Source organism: Xenopus tropicalis, chromosome 2 (genome assembly GCF_000004195.4).
Source record: "Xenopus tropicalis strain Nigerian chromosome 2, UCB_Xtro_10.0, whole genome shotgun sequence".
Taxonomy (NCBI): Eukaryota; Metazoa; Chordata; class Amphibia; order Anura; family Pipidae; genus Xenopus; species Xenopus tropicalis.
In genome coordinates, this window is record NC_030678.2 from 24,582,919 (window position 1) to 24,598,482 (window position 15,564).

A 15,564-nucleotide genomic window follows, 5' to 3' on the forward strand; every position below is an offset into this window, starting at 1 on the left:
TGTTTTGTTGAAAGATGGTCTCCTTGCAAATAGATTGCGCTCTCTGTAAAACACAAACTGCTAAAACCGTGGAGCCAAATTAACAACAAGAAGTAATTTTGCACATGATTGATTTTTACATACACAAAGGCACTGCTCCACTTTTATATAAACTTAAACTAAATTGGTGAAATTGCAGAAAACAGAAATCAATCTGCAAAGAACTACATTTTGTAAAGGGCTAATTTCTACCTATATCTAATCTGGAAGGAAGTGAAATTAAAAAATGCCTGTTTAAAATGTAGGCAAACAGGACTGGTCTATTTACTGTAGGATATATACATTGTTGCTATGATTCATTAAGTCTTGTGTGAAGTGATGTTCTGCTAAGCTAGCGTGGCATAGGACTATCGGCATAAACACTGGGCGTATTGTGGCACAGAGACACTAAACTAAACTATCCCCTTGTTATGAAATCTGCCCCGTGAGTGTGGCTGATGCCAGGCCTGTCAGTGTGCAAACAAGACTGGGGTCTAAGGGCAAATTGACCTTTGCTCCTCTGGCATGGATTATACTGTGTGTGTATCACTGGCTTTAGAAATATGCAACAAAGTTTGTGATGTACTCTGCATTGCCAAGAAATGTATGAAAAAATAATTATGGTTATAAACTTATCAAATGCTGCAGTGTCTTTGTTCAGATAGGTAGGTGGGCTTGGTAAACCACACTGGTTTGCATATTATTGTTATTAACCTTTATTTATGAAGCACCAACATATTCCGCAGCGCATATCCTGCCCCATCATTAGTAAATGGACCCTAGATTCTTACTATGACCTTGCACTAAAGGGGTGTATTCTCTTTAGTGCACCACAATGTCTATATTTTTTTTTTTTTTTTTTTTAAATAAATCCTCATAGCAATAAGTCAAAATTAAAAATGAAGACGGAGTCTGTGAAAACAATGGAAATTTTTATCACTCATTGGACTTAAACTGGGCCATTGGGAATCCTGGGATAAGCAGTTAATAGTACTCCATATGAATGTTGGAGGAAAAAACTGTTAATTATAGCACATGTTAAGGACTGATTTACTCCCTTGATATCCACTGAAGCAGGGCATCTGTATCTAATTTGCCAGAACCATGTCTTGCCCTTGTGCTGACACTGGCCAGATTCAAGGTTCATTTCTAGACTGGCACACAACCTGTTATAATGGGTACTGTGCAGATCCTGTCTTAGCGAAGGTGAGGATGCTCTGACACAAAATTATATCATCCAGGTGTACAGTATAACAGAGGGTATTTAAGCAAATTTAAGAACTTGAATTGGCATAATACTTTTTAAAAGGATAGAGCAAAACAGTATACTTTAAATTCAGGTTGCCTTGTTGCCCTGTAGTATTTAGCCAAATCCCACCAGAGAGAATAGAGGAGCTTTAGCAGATGCTGCTGACACCACACGTCTGAGAGGTCAGAGAAGCTAGTGACAGGCATCGGCACAAGTATAGCCAGAGGGTGACTGGACAGAGCAAGGGGTCAGGCAAGCAGGAAACGGTGAGCATAATATGAAAATATTGTCATTGAGTCGGACTTACACCAACTATGGATGACACCCTTCACAGGCATGGTTATTATCGTGGAATACTGATAGTGTGTCTCCTTCAGTAAGCTCTTAGTAGCGATATCTGGATGCACAGATGTCTAAGGCACTGAAGAAATGTAACCGGAGTTTGTCAGAAATGGTGAAGTTGGAGTGACGGGTTTTGCCAGTATAATGTACATTGAAACAATATAATATAGGCGTTATATAATATAAGCTTCTATGCAGTTTGAAGCATATAGTGTGGCATACAGCTTTTATAAACTCTTCCAGCCGTCCCAGAAGATGCAGCCTCGCTACTGCAGGATCCGTTTTCAAGGTTGTTGTGTCATGTCACCCACTATATTATTTGGCCTCACTTACTGTTTTGATATTTGCTTGTTCTGCATTTCTGTGTAGTTCATCCAAGTGCTATATAATATATAAAAAAAATATATATATACACATAACTAATTCTTAGTAACAAAATCTTCTGCATGATTAAGGATGTTCGTATACATGTTCTATTGCTTTTGCCAGAGTGGTGTCTGTGTGTTCATCCATTGACAATTCAGGCCTTTGGCTGTAGAATAAACTATTTTTTATAGCCATTTAATGCAAAAAATTAGTATGTTTGGATATGCCCAGTTAATTTGAAGTTTGCCACCACAGTGCATAACACGGATAAATGTTGGAAACTGGCAGAAACCATTTTGATAGTTATTAAATTTATAATACAATTGAATCAGGTAAATTCATAATGTTGGCAAAACATGTGGAGAGCTGATAGGCCAGTGTTGATGGGAAGCACCACATATAGTCTGCTGAAAGCATTTTACGTTAATGAGAAATTTAATTGTTGCACAGTCTCCCATAGGTAGACTTTCCCTGTGATCTTCTGATTTTGGCTTTGATCCAGGGGATCCCTATGAGTAGTTGGGTCACCCATCATCCACAGAGTAAAGTCGATCTGAAAATGCAATTTTGCATATATTAGCTAGACACCTATCTGCTGTCCTCGTGCTGCCAAGACTTTAGAGCATTACGTTGACTGCATGGCCATTGGGTAGGCTGATAGTGGATAGATCAGGTCAAATCGCATTAACAGCTATGCACAATATTTAAAGGGGACCTGTCACCCACACAAAAAAGCTGTATAATAAAAGTCCTTTAAAAATTTTAACCTGAAACCCAAATTATTTTTTTTTTAATTAAATCGTTCATACCTGTTATAAATGTATTTCAAAATCTGAGTTGTCCCGCCTCTATGCTGCAGGCTCTAAAATCAAATGACTGACCGCTCAGATTTTTAATAACAATTACTTTCACTTTCCATTCAGAGCATCCTAGATATCGCCTAGATGGCAAATGCAAGATATTAAAGCTTGCCTTAATATCCATGTACTCAAAATGGTGGCTGCTGGCTGGCTGTGACTGTAAATTTCAAGACTAAATGGAAAAAAAAATTAAATAGTTTATACAGTGTAAGTAAAGTTTATTTTGCTCAAGTAACACAATAAAAAAATTTGGAATAATTTCTTAGGGTGACAGGTTCCCTTTAAACAAGGTTTTGGTCAAAACAGAGCAGCACTCTAAAAAGGTCAATAAACCGGAACGGAGCCAAAACCGTAATTACCAAAAGATTAAAGAAACATCCCCAGAGACTAGTCACAGTAGACAAGAGACATTGCCATAGACGGGGGAACAGAATTGGGGTTTTAAAAACAGGGTATAAGGAGGCCTCTGACACTGAGCTGCACCTAGTGCAGTGTAGAAGAGCCTGACTGCTACTGCCCGCTACTGTCCTGGTCCCAACCTGTCCTGAGAGCCTGGTGCATGTAGCCTGCCTCTGAAGGCCATGAAAGAGAACGAGACTCTGGGTGGAAGCCAAGTAGCAAGCTGCTGATTGCAATCTTACGTCAGTTTCAGAAGGTTGCTCATTCCAGGTCAAGTTGTCATCTTGCAACAGAAATGGGTTTCTCATCCACCTCTGCACTAGGTTGCAGAATCTTTCATGTCACTAAGAATTAAAGATTACTAAACAAAAAGTGTGGTAGGTGGCATACATGTATTTTGTTAATGGATTGTGAATTTGCACTTATGCAGGGAAACACAGCAATTTTTACTAAGCACATTAAGATGGTATAGATTTAATAAATCTATGTATAAATTAAGTAAAATTATTTATTTCTTTTTTTTTTTTAAGGTACGGTTTATTTTGCCGGCTCTTAAAAAGCATTGAAGGAAATGAAGGAGGTTTGGAAAAGTTCTCCAGAAGTTACCAATCATTTGGCATCCATTTACTTGAAAATGGTGGTATTTGTTGTAAAGAATGGGCTCCTGGAGCAGAAGCCGTGTTCCTTACTGGCGATTTTAGTAAGTGTTACATTTTCAAATAACCTTTTTTAGTGCTGAATGTTTCTGCCAATGTGATGGGCATCTTTTCCATGTTGTAGTTTCCAAGTGCATTGGTGGCTTTCCCCATGAGAAAAATGTTATTTGCAATGCTTGGACTAGATGAATGTGTTACATACTTTGTGTATGCATTCGGATTAGAGTGAAAGGGCTTACAGAGGTTACCCTCCACTCCAAAGTTTTACAGTGTCAGTAAGACAACTGGTTTTAAAGGAGAAGGAAAGACTAATAAAGAGTTAATCTCAAGCTTCAGGCATACCTTCAGTTGTCTCAATAGTGCCCTTAGGTCTCCCCATATTTCTCCCGTTCAGATGTTTAGGAAAAAAAATGCTGAGCACTGTAAAGAAAGTTCCCATAATGCCTCACTCCTGCACCAAGATCGGTGTACATGCTCAGTTTGTAAGACCATAAGGAAGCTTTCTGCTGATTAGCTCAGATCCACATTCCTAGGGGGTGGGAGTGAGTTCTTGGCATTCTTGAGGGAGGGTGAGCAGGAGAGGGGAGAGAGTTGCCGGTCTCTGGCACAGGAAAACAAAGCGACAACAAATCTTTTGATGGAGAGCTCAGTGCAGCATTTCTGTGAGTGCTTATGGCTGTATTTATATAGACCTTTCTGATAAAGCTTACTCAGTTTTTACCTTTCCTTCTCCTTTAAATGACCTTGACCACTGGACTCTCTTGCCTGCAGTGGCCTGTGTGCATATTCTGCAGGGCTCATTTATGAACATAGTATTCAAAGTGCTATTTCAGACACAATTTACCATGGTTTCTACCTACAATGACAGCATCATTGTGGCTGAGTTGCATCTGGTGTAATGAAATCGAAAGCGCATTCTGGTTGTGTCTCAATTGCACACAATTGCATCCTAATTTGTCATAGTGAGGGTTATGTATTTCAGTGCCTATTTATAATGTTTGCATGTGATTCGCTGGGCAAGTCTGCTGTTTCTGTTCTGCAGAGGTAACACTAGAGTGCATCAATTGGTGCATTTGCATGCAATTCAGAAGGGGAGGTTGGACGGATGCACAAGGAACATCTTTGGACACAAGTACCTCTAATAAGTGTCCATTAGACTAACATGTTGCTTCCATTTTAAAGTATGTCTCTTTGGCTAAACGATTAAATGCTTCTTCTGATAACCTAGAGGTATACGCAACATACTTGCAACCCCCTTGAAGGACAATACTAGAACTAATTTGTTTTTAAGGAATATACACTAAACGGATTATCTGTATTTCAGATGGTTGGAACCCTTTTTCACATCCATACAAAAAAATGGATTATGGGAAATGGGAACTACATATTCCACCCCGTGAAGATAAATCTGCGATAATTCCTCATGGTTCAAAGCTGAAGGTTGGTGCCATTGGAATGTTCATTTACTATTTACACATTCTTGTCTTAACATGCTTTAAATGGTAATAAAAAGGATTAAACTTTACTCTCACTTTACACTTGCTGCTATTCATTGCTGTAAAAATTGTTATGGAGATACAGTGATTGCTCCGTTACAGTTTTGGAATTATCATGCCAAATATTGAATCCAATCAAATTATAACAACCGTTTCTGATTTGATTTGCTAGGAAAGCTTTATTTTTGATCATTCGAACCATCATTTTTTGGGGGTGTTAGTAGTGAATCCCTGGAAAATTACTCTGATTTTTTATTCAAACCGGCATATTAAAAAAACAAAACAAACTTCTCATTCACTGACAAATTTGATGTTTTTCTAATGAATAAGAATACTGTTTATATGTACTATGGGGTACGTTTATGATTGCTCAAATCTTTTCTTAACTTATGCAGGGTCTTGGGGGGGAATACCTTGTTATTTTAGTTGAGGTTTCCTCCCTCGAGTAGGTTTTCTTAATAAGTAAAAGCAGATTTTTAGGTGCTTGGGGTGGAAAAAAAGCCTAAGGCTGATGCCACACTTAGGGGCACATTTACTAATCCGCAAATTTTTTGAGCGCTCAATACGAAAAAGTCGCGACAATTCGCGCAAGTCATACCGGTTACAAAAAAGTCGGGCCAATTTACGAAAAAGTCGTAACGGCGACGAAAAAAATCGCAAAAAATTCGAAAAAGACACAAAATGTTAGTTTTTCCAATCCGAATTTTTCTCATTCGGATTCGTGGATTAGTAAATCAGCCCCTTAGTGTATGGCGTATATTTTCGGCAAGCTGAAAATAGCTCCATACGCTGCACCCGATTGAATGGAATATGCTTGGGTGCAGGCACATGTAGCCAATATCCACCGAAGATACGAAGTCTTGCGTTTTTGGCGGATATCGGCTACATGGGCCTGCACCCGAGTGTATTTCATTCATTCGGGTACAGGCACAAGGTAGGGTAAATGTACAGTAGGGGAGCGTATTCTCTGTATTTTTTCTTTATAAGGCTCAAGCAATCCTAAATCTGGCCTCGTATGTTGAGAAGAATTTTGAAACCTGCATACTGCTACCTGCAGCATGTTTTGCACAACTTCTGCATTTTACCTTTTTTCAGTAGTTTGTATCTGTCTGCGTATTAATATAAAGTTGGTGCTCTATTAGCTGCAATGCCTTCTATAATTCTGGCTTTTTACAAGGTGAACCTTTTTTTGCTGGAATTTTCTTCCATTAAGGCACAAGAGCATTATTAATGAGGTTGGGCAATTAAGCCTGATTTGCAGTCAGCATTAATGTTCATCCCACAGGTGCTGCATGGATTAAGGTCATGGTTCTGTTCAGACGTTCATGCATAGGAGCATTATGCAATATTTTTTAAAAATCTGCGGAGTCCAGCTGCATTTGTGGATAAGAAAAAAAACAAACATTTTTTTTCCCTTACTTTCCTTTTACAGGTATGGTATCTTTTATCCAGAAAGCTTTAAATTACTGAAAGGCCATCTCCCATAGATTCCGTTTTGAACAAATTATTCACATTTTTTACAATAACCTTCTTTTTCTCTGTAATAATAAAACTACTTCATACTTGATCCCAACTAAAATATAATTAGAATTGTTTTGTCTCCAATAAATATTGTTTTAATATTTAAATGTATTTTTTTAGTAGACTTAAAATATGGCAATCCAAATTACGGAAACACTTACTTAAACAGGTCCCATACTTGCACCTAATAGACACTACAGTTACTACAGTAGTTACTTAATTGTTGCCAATATGTATTAAGCCTTTCTTTTAAAGATGCATTTCTTAATGCATCAGTTTGTTTGTTTTTTAAATATAAATCTTTACTGATCAGCACATTTCTACTCTACATTCAAAACCAAAAAAAAAAGTGTGTGTGTATTTATAACATATATATTCCTTCATCCTATGTTTCTTGTTACTGAATTTGTGTAGGTTTTTCAAACAGATAAAGATTTAATAGGTTTTTTTTTTTTTTGTTTGTTTCCATCTCTTTTGTGCATTGATAATTGTATTCGAATAACTATTTTTATTATTGATTCAGCAATAATTAGTTCAGTCTTTACAGTATATATGGTAGATTTCCCTCCAGTGGAAAGGACTAACCTTAAAACAATGTACACACATTCAATTAATGTTTGCTATTAAACCATATATTTAAAGTGTCTTTCTGTTTTTACGCCTGAGAAGTCTGTATTCATTTTGTTTTTTATCCCTTATTTTAGGTTGTAATCACTAGCAAATCTGGAGAGACTCTGTACCGCATATCTCCTTGGGCAAAATATGTGATTCGGGAAGATAATAAAGCCGTGTATGACTGGATACATTGGGAACCTCCACAGCCTTATAAAGTAAGATGATACTTTTATTCTGAAAAGTATTGTTAACTGAAATCTCAGTATTTAACATACATACATGCATGTGGATAAATGTCGGTATAAGGCCTGAAATGCTGCAATAGTAGTTTTAATCCATGACATTAGCCTTTATTGAACAATCGGATTAATTAAAGAGATTGTCATGGTTTTTATGGTGTAGTTTGTATTTCTAAATTACACTGTTTACATTTCAAATAATTCACTTTACCATTTAAAATTCTATGTTTGAACCTATCCAGTTGGAGTAGGAGAAACATTAGTTTAACTGGGGGAGTCGTGAGCTGGACTAGGATTTTTACTATTGAGTGCTATTATGATATCTACCACTAGGTGGGGCATGGGAGCATTTTTATTCCATTACCTTCCCACTTTTCTGCTGATAGCCTGCTAGTAAGATTGCTCCAACTTGCAGTAAAGAGTGACTGAAGTGTATCAGAGGACAAGTCACATGGCTGAGCCCAATGGCAATTTTAAAATTGAAATGTATTTCAAAAATTGTTATTGTGAATAATTATATTAAAAAAAAAAAAAAATTATAACAATTTAAGGAAAAAAAACAAGTTTGAATATCTACCATCTGTCTTGTTTTTCTGGCTATAGTCCGTTTAAAGTACTGGATGTACACTTTCATACATACATCTGGAAGGTCCATTAGAATGATCTTAGGGGGGATGAATACTTAGGGGCAGATTTACGAAGTGTGAAATTACAGCTCACCGCTGTAAAATTCCACCACGCTGTTCATTTCTATGATCTTTTTAAAAGCATTTATCAAATAGTGAACTCTAACTTTTACCCATTGATAAATACGGCTCTAAAAGTCCAATATAACTCTACAGAGATGGAATTTTACTGTGGTGAGCACTCATTTCACACTTTGCTAAATCTTCCTCTAATTTGCTGTCCTATATTTTTTTTTTAGCATATCGCTGAGTTACTAATATAACAATGCTTTCTTATACCTGTGACCTTATTGTTAGCGGGGGTCCTGACAATCAGTTTACCTCGCTAGGTGCTTGGATTTAAAAATTCCCAAAACCACTATGCTATTGAGTTTGTCTGAGAGAAAGTTATTGATAGGAAGAGTGCCAAAGAGAAATTTAGTGGGATTATTGTACAGAGACAAGCGATTAGAAGCTTACACTGTTGAGCTTTCATGTTATATTATGGAAATAATTGGTAAAATTAAACAGGTGCTAGATCTACCCTGTACCCTGAGGAGTTCCATTTTGCATTGCTGGCAAACAATAATAAAAACTAAATAAAATAATGTTGCGTCAGGTGACTTTCTTTCATGTTTTGACCTACCTTAAACATGTAAGATTAAAGTAGGTCAAGTTAGAATTTACGGTTATTTACAAATCTGAAATTCTAGGTTAGCTTTGATTATAGCTATGGGTGGCTGTGGGGGTAAATGTGTCATTATAGTACTCCAATGTATTCTGTCACTGAAGTTTTTGCTTTAATCATTTTCTTTCTTTTTCTAACATTTTTATAGCGCAAACACGCTAGCCCCAAGAAGCTAAAGAGTGTGCGCATATATGAATCTCATGTTGGAATTGCATCATCAGAAGGAAGAATTGCTTCATATAAAAACTTTACATACAATGTTCTGCCCAAAATAAAAGATCTTGGTGAGTTGTAGTGTAACATTACAGGTATAGAACCTGTTATCCAGAATACCTGGGACCTTGGGTTTCCCGAATAAGTGGTATTTCCGTAATCTCTATGCCTCAAGTCTACTAAATAATCATTTAAATAGTAATTAAACCCAACAGAATTGTTTTACCTCCAATAAGGATTAATTATATCTTAGTTGGGATCAAATACAAGGAACTGACAAAGACAAAGGAAATTATTTTCAAAAACGTGAATTATTTGATTAAAATTAAGTCTATGGGAGATGGGCTAACTGTAATTTTGAGCTTTCTGGATAACAGGTTTCCAGATAACTGATCCCATACCTGTAATACTTTTTTGTATGATATCTTGTAATGTAACCCTCAGTCAAATACTATATAATCCTCCCATTACATCGAAAACATACAGCCCTGATCTAGGGGATGCTGTTTCAAAGTAGTTTAAATGCTTTATTTTAAATACTGATTTGTTCCAAGTTCTACGGAATAATCACCCAGGTGTTGCCACAAAAAATATCAGCTTGTAGAACACACAGCACTCATGGGACTTAATTTATGTGCAAAAATCTAATGGTGTAAGTCAACGGTTCGGTCCTACACAGAGGACAGATGTCTTGATAAAGGTCCTCTGTGTAGGACCGAAATGCATTGAAGAAATTTGTGATTTTTCCTAAATTTGTGACATTAAGGGTTCAGCTTCAGTTTGGCCGGCACTTCAGCCGAATCCTGCTAAAAATCTCTGATTTGGTTTAATCCCAAACTAGTGCATTAATTAATGGGTGATAAATTATGGATAACATAAAAGAAATGTAGATAACATTTTCACTAGTAGTGAAACTGGGCAGGTTGGGAGGTGTGTGTGGTTTTTATTCATTTATTTTTTTTAATTCTTAATATTATGTATTTGGTAATGTTTGATATCTTTTGGAACAGGTTATAACTGCATCCAAATGATGGCTATTATGGAGCATGCATATTATGCAAGCTTCGGTTATCAAGTCACCAGCTTCTTTGCAGCTTCAAGGTAAAAACATTAAATATGCAAATGTATATTATTTTCTTGGATCAGTGTTTTTCATTGTTCCTTCTACCTTTTTTTTATTTTCTGTTCTTCTCCCTGTATGTATTCTATCATGAGAGTTGGCACTTTGTTCACTTCAGATTTGTTTACATGGTGAATATTTTCACCTGTGCAGTTACAAGGACCATATCGACCAATCAGCAATACGATTTAACTGGGCTACTAAATTCTAGGAAATGAAAACCATGATATTAAGTTTGCTATATGTAACTGCAGTGGTCCATTTGTGCCCACTACTGATCAGCTTGATAATTCAGCCCTTGTTTATCTACCTGTATATTCTCTTCACTGCATTAGTGTTTATATAGATTAAGTTTTAATCAAATTGCAAGGACAAGCTAACAAAATACCCCAGAGTCTCCTCATATTACCCCCTCCTTATATACCAACCTGCTCACTTACTATCCTCAAGCTTGTCTTCTCTGCTCTTCCCATTGCCGAAAACATTTTAATAGTCCCTTTCTGTTAAATATTGCTAGCTATTATGCTTACATGTTTTTACCAGAAGTAAATAGAAAATTCCTTTGTTACGGACAATTTTAGTTGTATTTTTTTTTCACTGCCCTAAACCACTTTATCATCTATAGCTAGTATACTATTGTATATATAGATAAATGTTTTTGCATACTGTCATTCAATCTTGTTTTCACTGTGTAAATAGTATGCAAACATGCATAGGGTACACCTTGGTACCTTGAGGGTTCCGGGATATATTCAATTGTTTTTAGTGGATTTAATAGCCACCATGGGATAAGTTTGCTAAAGGAGTTGGGAAGAAAAAATTATCACTTTTGGAGATTAAATGTTTAGTTACTCTTTTCTTTATGCAGTAGACTTTGTTGTGGTTATTCCATTTTTTTTTTTTTACCTTACTGTTGGGTGGATTTCATAACAATATCATAATATTTGTTTCATTGCTCTCAAGTCGCTTTGGCACACCAGATGAGCTGAAAGAACTGATTGATGTTGCTCACTCAATGGGAATCCAAGTTCTTCTTGATGTTGTACACAGCCATGCATCGAAAAATTCTGAAGATGGCCTCAATAAATTTGATGGCACAAACGCCTGCTTTTTTCATGATGGGGCTCGAGGAAACCATGATCTTTGGGATAGCAGACTTTTTGACTACTCAAAGTAGGTTTATGTTAGGCTTTTCTTTTCACTTAAAACCGCATCAACTTTTTTGGAAAAAATTGAACAAATATGTTATATAAATTGTACATCTAGAGGGAGAGTTAACCCTATGGGATGTGCATCAGTAATAAATCATAATGCCTCATTGTCCGTAACTGGCAGTCTTTTTATTTCTCAATACACATTGACCCCAGATGCAAAGTATAATAAGGCACTTTTGTTGTACCTATGTCTCCCAGTGGTACAAAAGGATGCTTATTACACCAGTTATGCATATTTGAGTTAGCCTTCACTACAAGACTTTCCCCAAAGAAAAACATTTTTGTGTAATGTGTGTAAGCCTTTTCTTCTTGATGCTGAAGACTTAATTTACAGTACAGGTATGGGATCCCTTATCCGGAAACCTGCTATCCACAAAGTTCCAAATTACGGAAAAGCCATCTCACTCATCTTCCTTTCAAGGAAACTTCTGCGATTTCGGCAAATCGCCGCGCCACGTATGCCATCCCACCTGCGATATACATTCTAGCCGGTGGGATGGCATTTCGGGGAGATTTGTTGCCCGCGACAAAGGAGATTTGTCGCGGGCGACTAATCTCCCCTTCTGTCACGGCCCTTATAGTATCCATCTTTTATCAGCAACTGCTTTCTTATCATCATTTATGCATTTCAGAAGTTTTCCTAGAAGGATTAACTTTTTACCTATTAAACCTCGCAGAGCAACAAATACCTTATTTTTTTTTTAAATCCTTATGGTCATTCCATAGACAACTTTTTTTTATCATTATGAAAAGGATCCCAATTTGTGAACATCTGGTTTGAACTGACCACTTGCCTTCCAAAAGGAAAAAGTAGGGCAGCACTTATAAAATAGGGGATACATGGGAATACAAGGCAAAACTCTGGTAACCAATCTTTTTATGCAGGGACGATTAAAACGACCAAGTTTCACTGAAAAATAAAACTTCTGTCATTCTCAATGTCACCTTGCATGTTAACTATTAATTATTATTCCAGAAAAGAATACCTAATCGCTGGTAGGGAAAAGATTTTGCAAGTAGATTAATGCCACATAAAAATGAATATTCCTTTTCTCTCAACAACATCATGCCTGTTAAAGAACCTGGCTTTTAACTGGCCCACTTTAAATGATTATCTTTAATATAAAGCCCAAGGCAGAATGCTGCTTAGTGTTGATTGGCTAAGCACTTGGCATAAACTTCATAATTGTGTTCTAGAAAGTATCTTCCAAGCAACAGTATGCCCGCATTTTTCACAGTACACCTTACAAAGTACAATGACATTTGGGAAATGAAAGAGAAAACTTCAGAGGATCTGTCAAGGTCTGAAATGCCAGTATGAACATTAATTTAACAAAAAACAGGCATAAATAAGAAGGGAGCTGGTTCATAAAGAAATATTTGACTCTGTGCTACTGTTTATTTGTAACGTTATTTATTTTAGTAATTAATATTTTACATGCAGCAGGTTCTTTCATTTGCTTTGCAAGTTAATTTACTACACTGTGAACATTCATATATATCCATACACTTACATTTTCTATACATGTTAACTTACTGGAATAAGTTATTCTGCACCTCCTGTGTCTTATCAATTTTTATATGTAAGCAATATGGGTGGGGCAAGCAATATAATCAAATTTTTAATTACTGTAAATTTCAATGTAGCACTTCCTAGATGTCGCCTATATAGGGCATACAAACTATTTTGTGGTTATACAAAACTGTCCTCCATATCAGTGTCTCAAAAATGGCACCTGCCTGCTTGCTGTGATTGCCAATTCCAAGACTCAATGAAACAAGATTTAAATAATTTGTGTAACTTAAGTCCAAGCTTATTTTGCTTGATTAACACAATACAAAAGGATTTGGAATTATTTATTAGGGTAACAGGTCCCCATTAAACAATATTTTGGTCAGGGGGCTTACTGGGATTTACTTTTTTTTTTTTTTTGTTTACTGGGATTTGTTTAGGTCATTATTTGCCAATTTTTAAATTTCGTGTTTAGGAATATGCTTGCTTTATCGTTACAGAAGTGTTGTGTTTTGTGAACTGACCTATGTAGCGCTGTAGCCTGAGAAGAAAAACATTTTGTGAAAATAAAGCTTGTGTTTTTTCAACAGCTGGGAAGTTTTGAGATTCCTCCTATCAAATTTGCGGTGGTGGCTTGAGGAATATGGATTTGATGGTTTTCGGTTTGATGGTGTTACATCCATGTTGTATCACCACCATGGAATAGGTAATGTTTTTTTTTTTTAAAACATGGATACAGCCTCACTGTGTTACAGGGGTAGTATACAGTACCCCCTTTGTGAACATTAGTTCAGTGAATATGCCTTTTGCTTCAATTAACAGGCTTTAGCTTGGGATGGCCATGTTATTTTCCCAGGAAAATGGATAATACCACCCATCTGCTTTTCTTGGTAAAGACTAGCACTGTAGAGGGGCCTGGCTTTGCAAAGGAATTGAGATTAGCCTTTCCTTTTAAGTACTTACAGGGTTGAACTGGTCTACCAGGATAATGAAGTCCTGTTGGGCCCTGCCAGCTGCCCCCAGCCACCACCACTCCCCGCTCTGCTGCAGTGTCTTTCATTATGGAATGCATAACCATCTTTAACAGCAAAGTAAGTTGTGGGCAGGAGCATATGGCTGGGGGCAGAGTTGCAGTGGCTGGGTGGTGGGCCCCTCGGTGGCTGGATTGTGAGCTCGAGTCAGGTACCCCAGTCTGACTCTGCCTCCATCTTGCCCATGTACCTATAATATGCTTTTTAAATCTGTGTTTGTTGTTAAAAGAAGTTGCATGGTACTGCCCCCATACTTTCCTTGTCTGGACATTTTACATTCAGCAAGGATTTTAAAATCACTTGTAATAGTACATTACTTATATAAACTTATATATTTTTAACCTTTTTTTTAGGTTGTGGCTTTTCTGGTGATTATAATGAATATTTTGGACTCCAAGTGGATGAAGACTCTCTGGTGTATCTTATGTTGGCAAATCACATGACACATACACTTTATCCAGATAGCATTACAATAGCTGAGGTATGGTGATTTTGAAAGATGTAAAAGGGTTTACATCTTAAATTATGATTACATTATTATAATTACATGCTCATAGTACTGTCATTGGCCTGCTCAGCACTGCAATATCCAGAAGTCTATCTTCCCCCCCCGGAAAAAGTGAATATGGACACTGTGTGAACCGGAATGCCTAGGCATCTTTAAAAAGTGAACTGCATAATACTGATAAGAATTCTGATGCATTTTTGCTTAAAGACGATCAGTCTAAGAATACTCAATGGTCATCAAGTCTTCCCAGCAATGCCTTAGATGAAGGATAAATGCTTAGGTATATAGATGATGGGAAGAAATGCTGAGGCATTCTAAAATTTCAGTAGTGGATTTTTTTTTTTTTCTGTTGTCTATTTCATGTATAACCCCAAGCACAAGTCCGCACATATTAGAAATTTACTTTGATGTAATGTCGGTATGAATGCTTTTGAACATATTTTATAGTGCTACTTAACACGTTCCTCTAACTCTGCATTACAGCCTGAGGCAAATGGTAAGGCGTCGTCATACCTCAAATGCATGCTGTGTCATCTTTATGGGGTATATATATATATTAATAATATTTGGTATAAACAGTAAGGGGCATATTTATGGTGCCAAGCTTTTTATTTTTTGGTCGGAGGGAAAAAAAACCAGATTCGCACAAAACAGGCTATTCAGATGAAGAAATCAAACGAGTTTGGGATCTCTAGCATGGTTTTGGTATACGAAGGTTCAAACGTTCATAAATGTCCCCTTGGATTTTTTTTTTTTTTTTTTAGACCTTTAACGTGTAATGATATTGAATAATTTTATGGCAGGGCTAGATTTTAATATGCCTGTTCTTATAAGAGTGGCATAATAGGTTA

General features: G+C 36.6%; 1 protein-coding gene across 1 annotated transcript in view; it reads left to right on the forward strand.

Moving 5' to 3' along the window:
- gbe1 (glucan (1,4-alpha-), branching enzyme 1) overlaps positions 1–15,564 on the forward strand; it is a 49,549-nt gene that overhangs the window by 10,056 nt on the left and 23,929 nt on the right. Inside the window, exons 2-9 of the mRNA XM_012957959.3 lie at positions 3,765–3,934; positions 5,215–5,330; positions 7,612–7,737; positions 9,263–9,398; positions 10,338–10,428; positions 11,411–11,620; positions 13,765–13,880; positions 14,559–14,686. Coding sequence (XP_012813413.2) covers positions 3,765–3,934; positions 5,215–5,330; positions 7,612–7,737; positions 9,263–9,398; positions 10,338–10,428; positions 11,411–11,620; positions 13,765–13,880; positions 14,559–14,686 — 1,093 coding nt within the window. The remainder of the gene's footprint in view (positions 1–3,764; positions 3,935–5,214; positions 5,331–7,611; positions 7,738–9,262; positions 9,399–10,337; positions 10,429–11,410; positions 11,621–13,764; positions 13,881–14,558; positions 14,687–15,564) is intronic.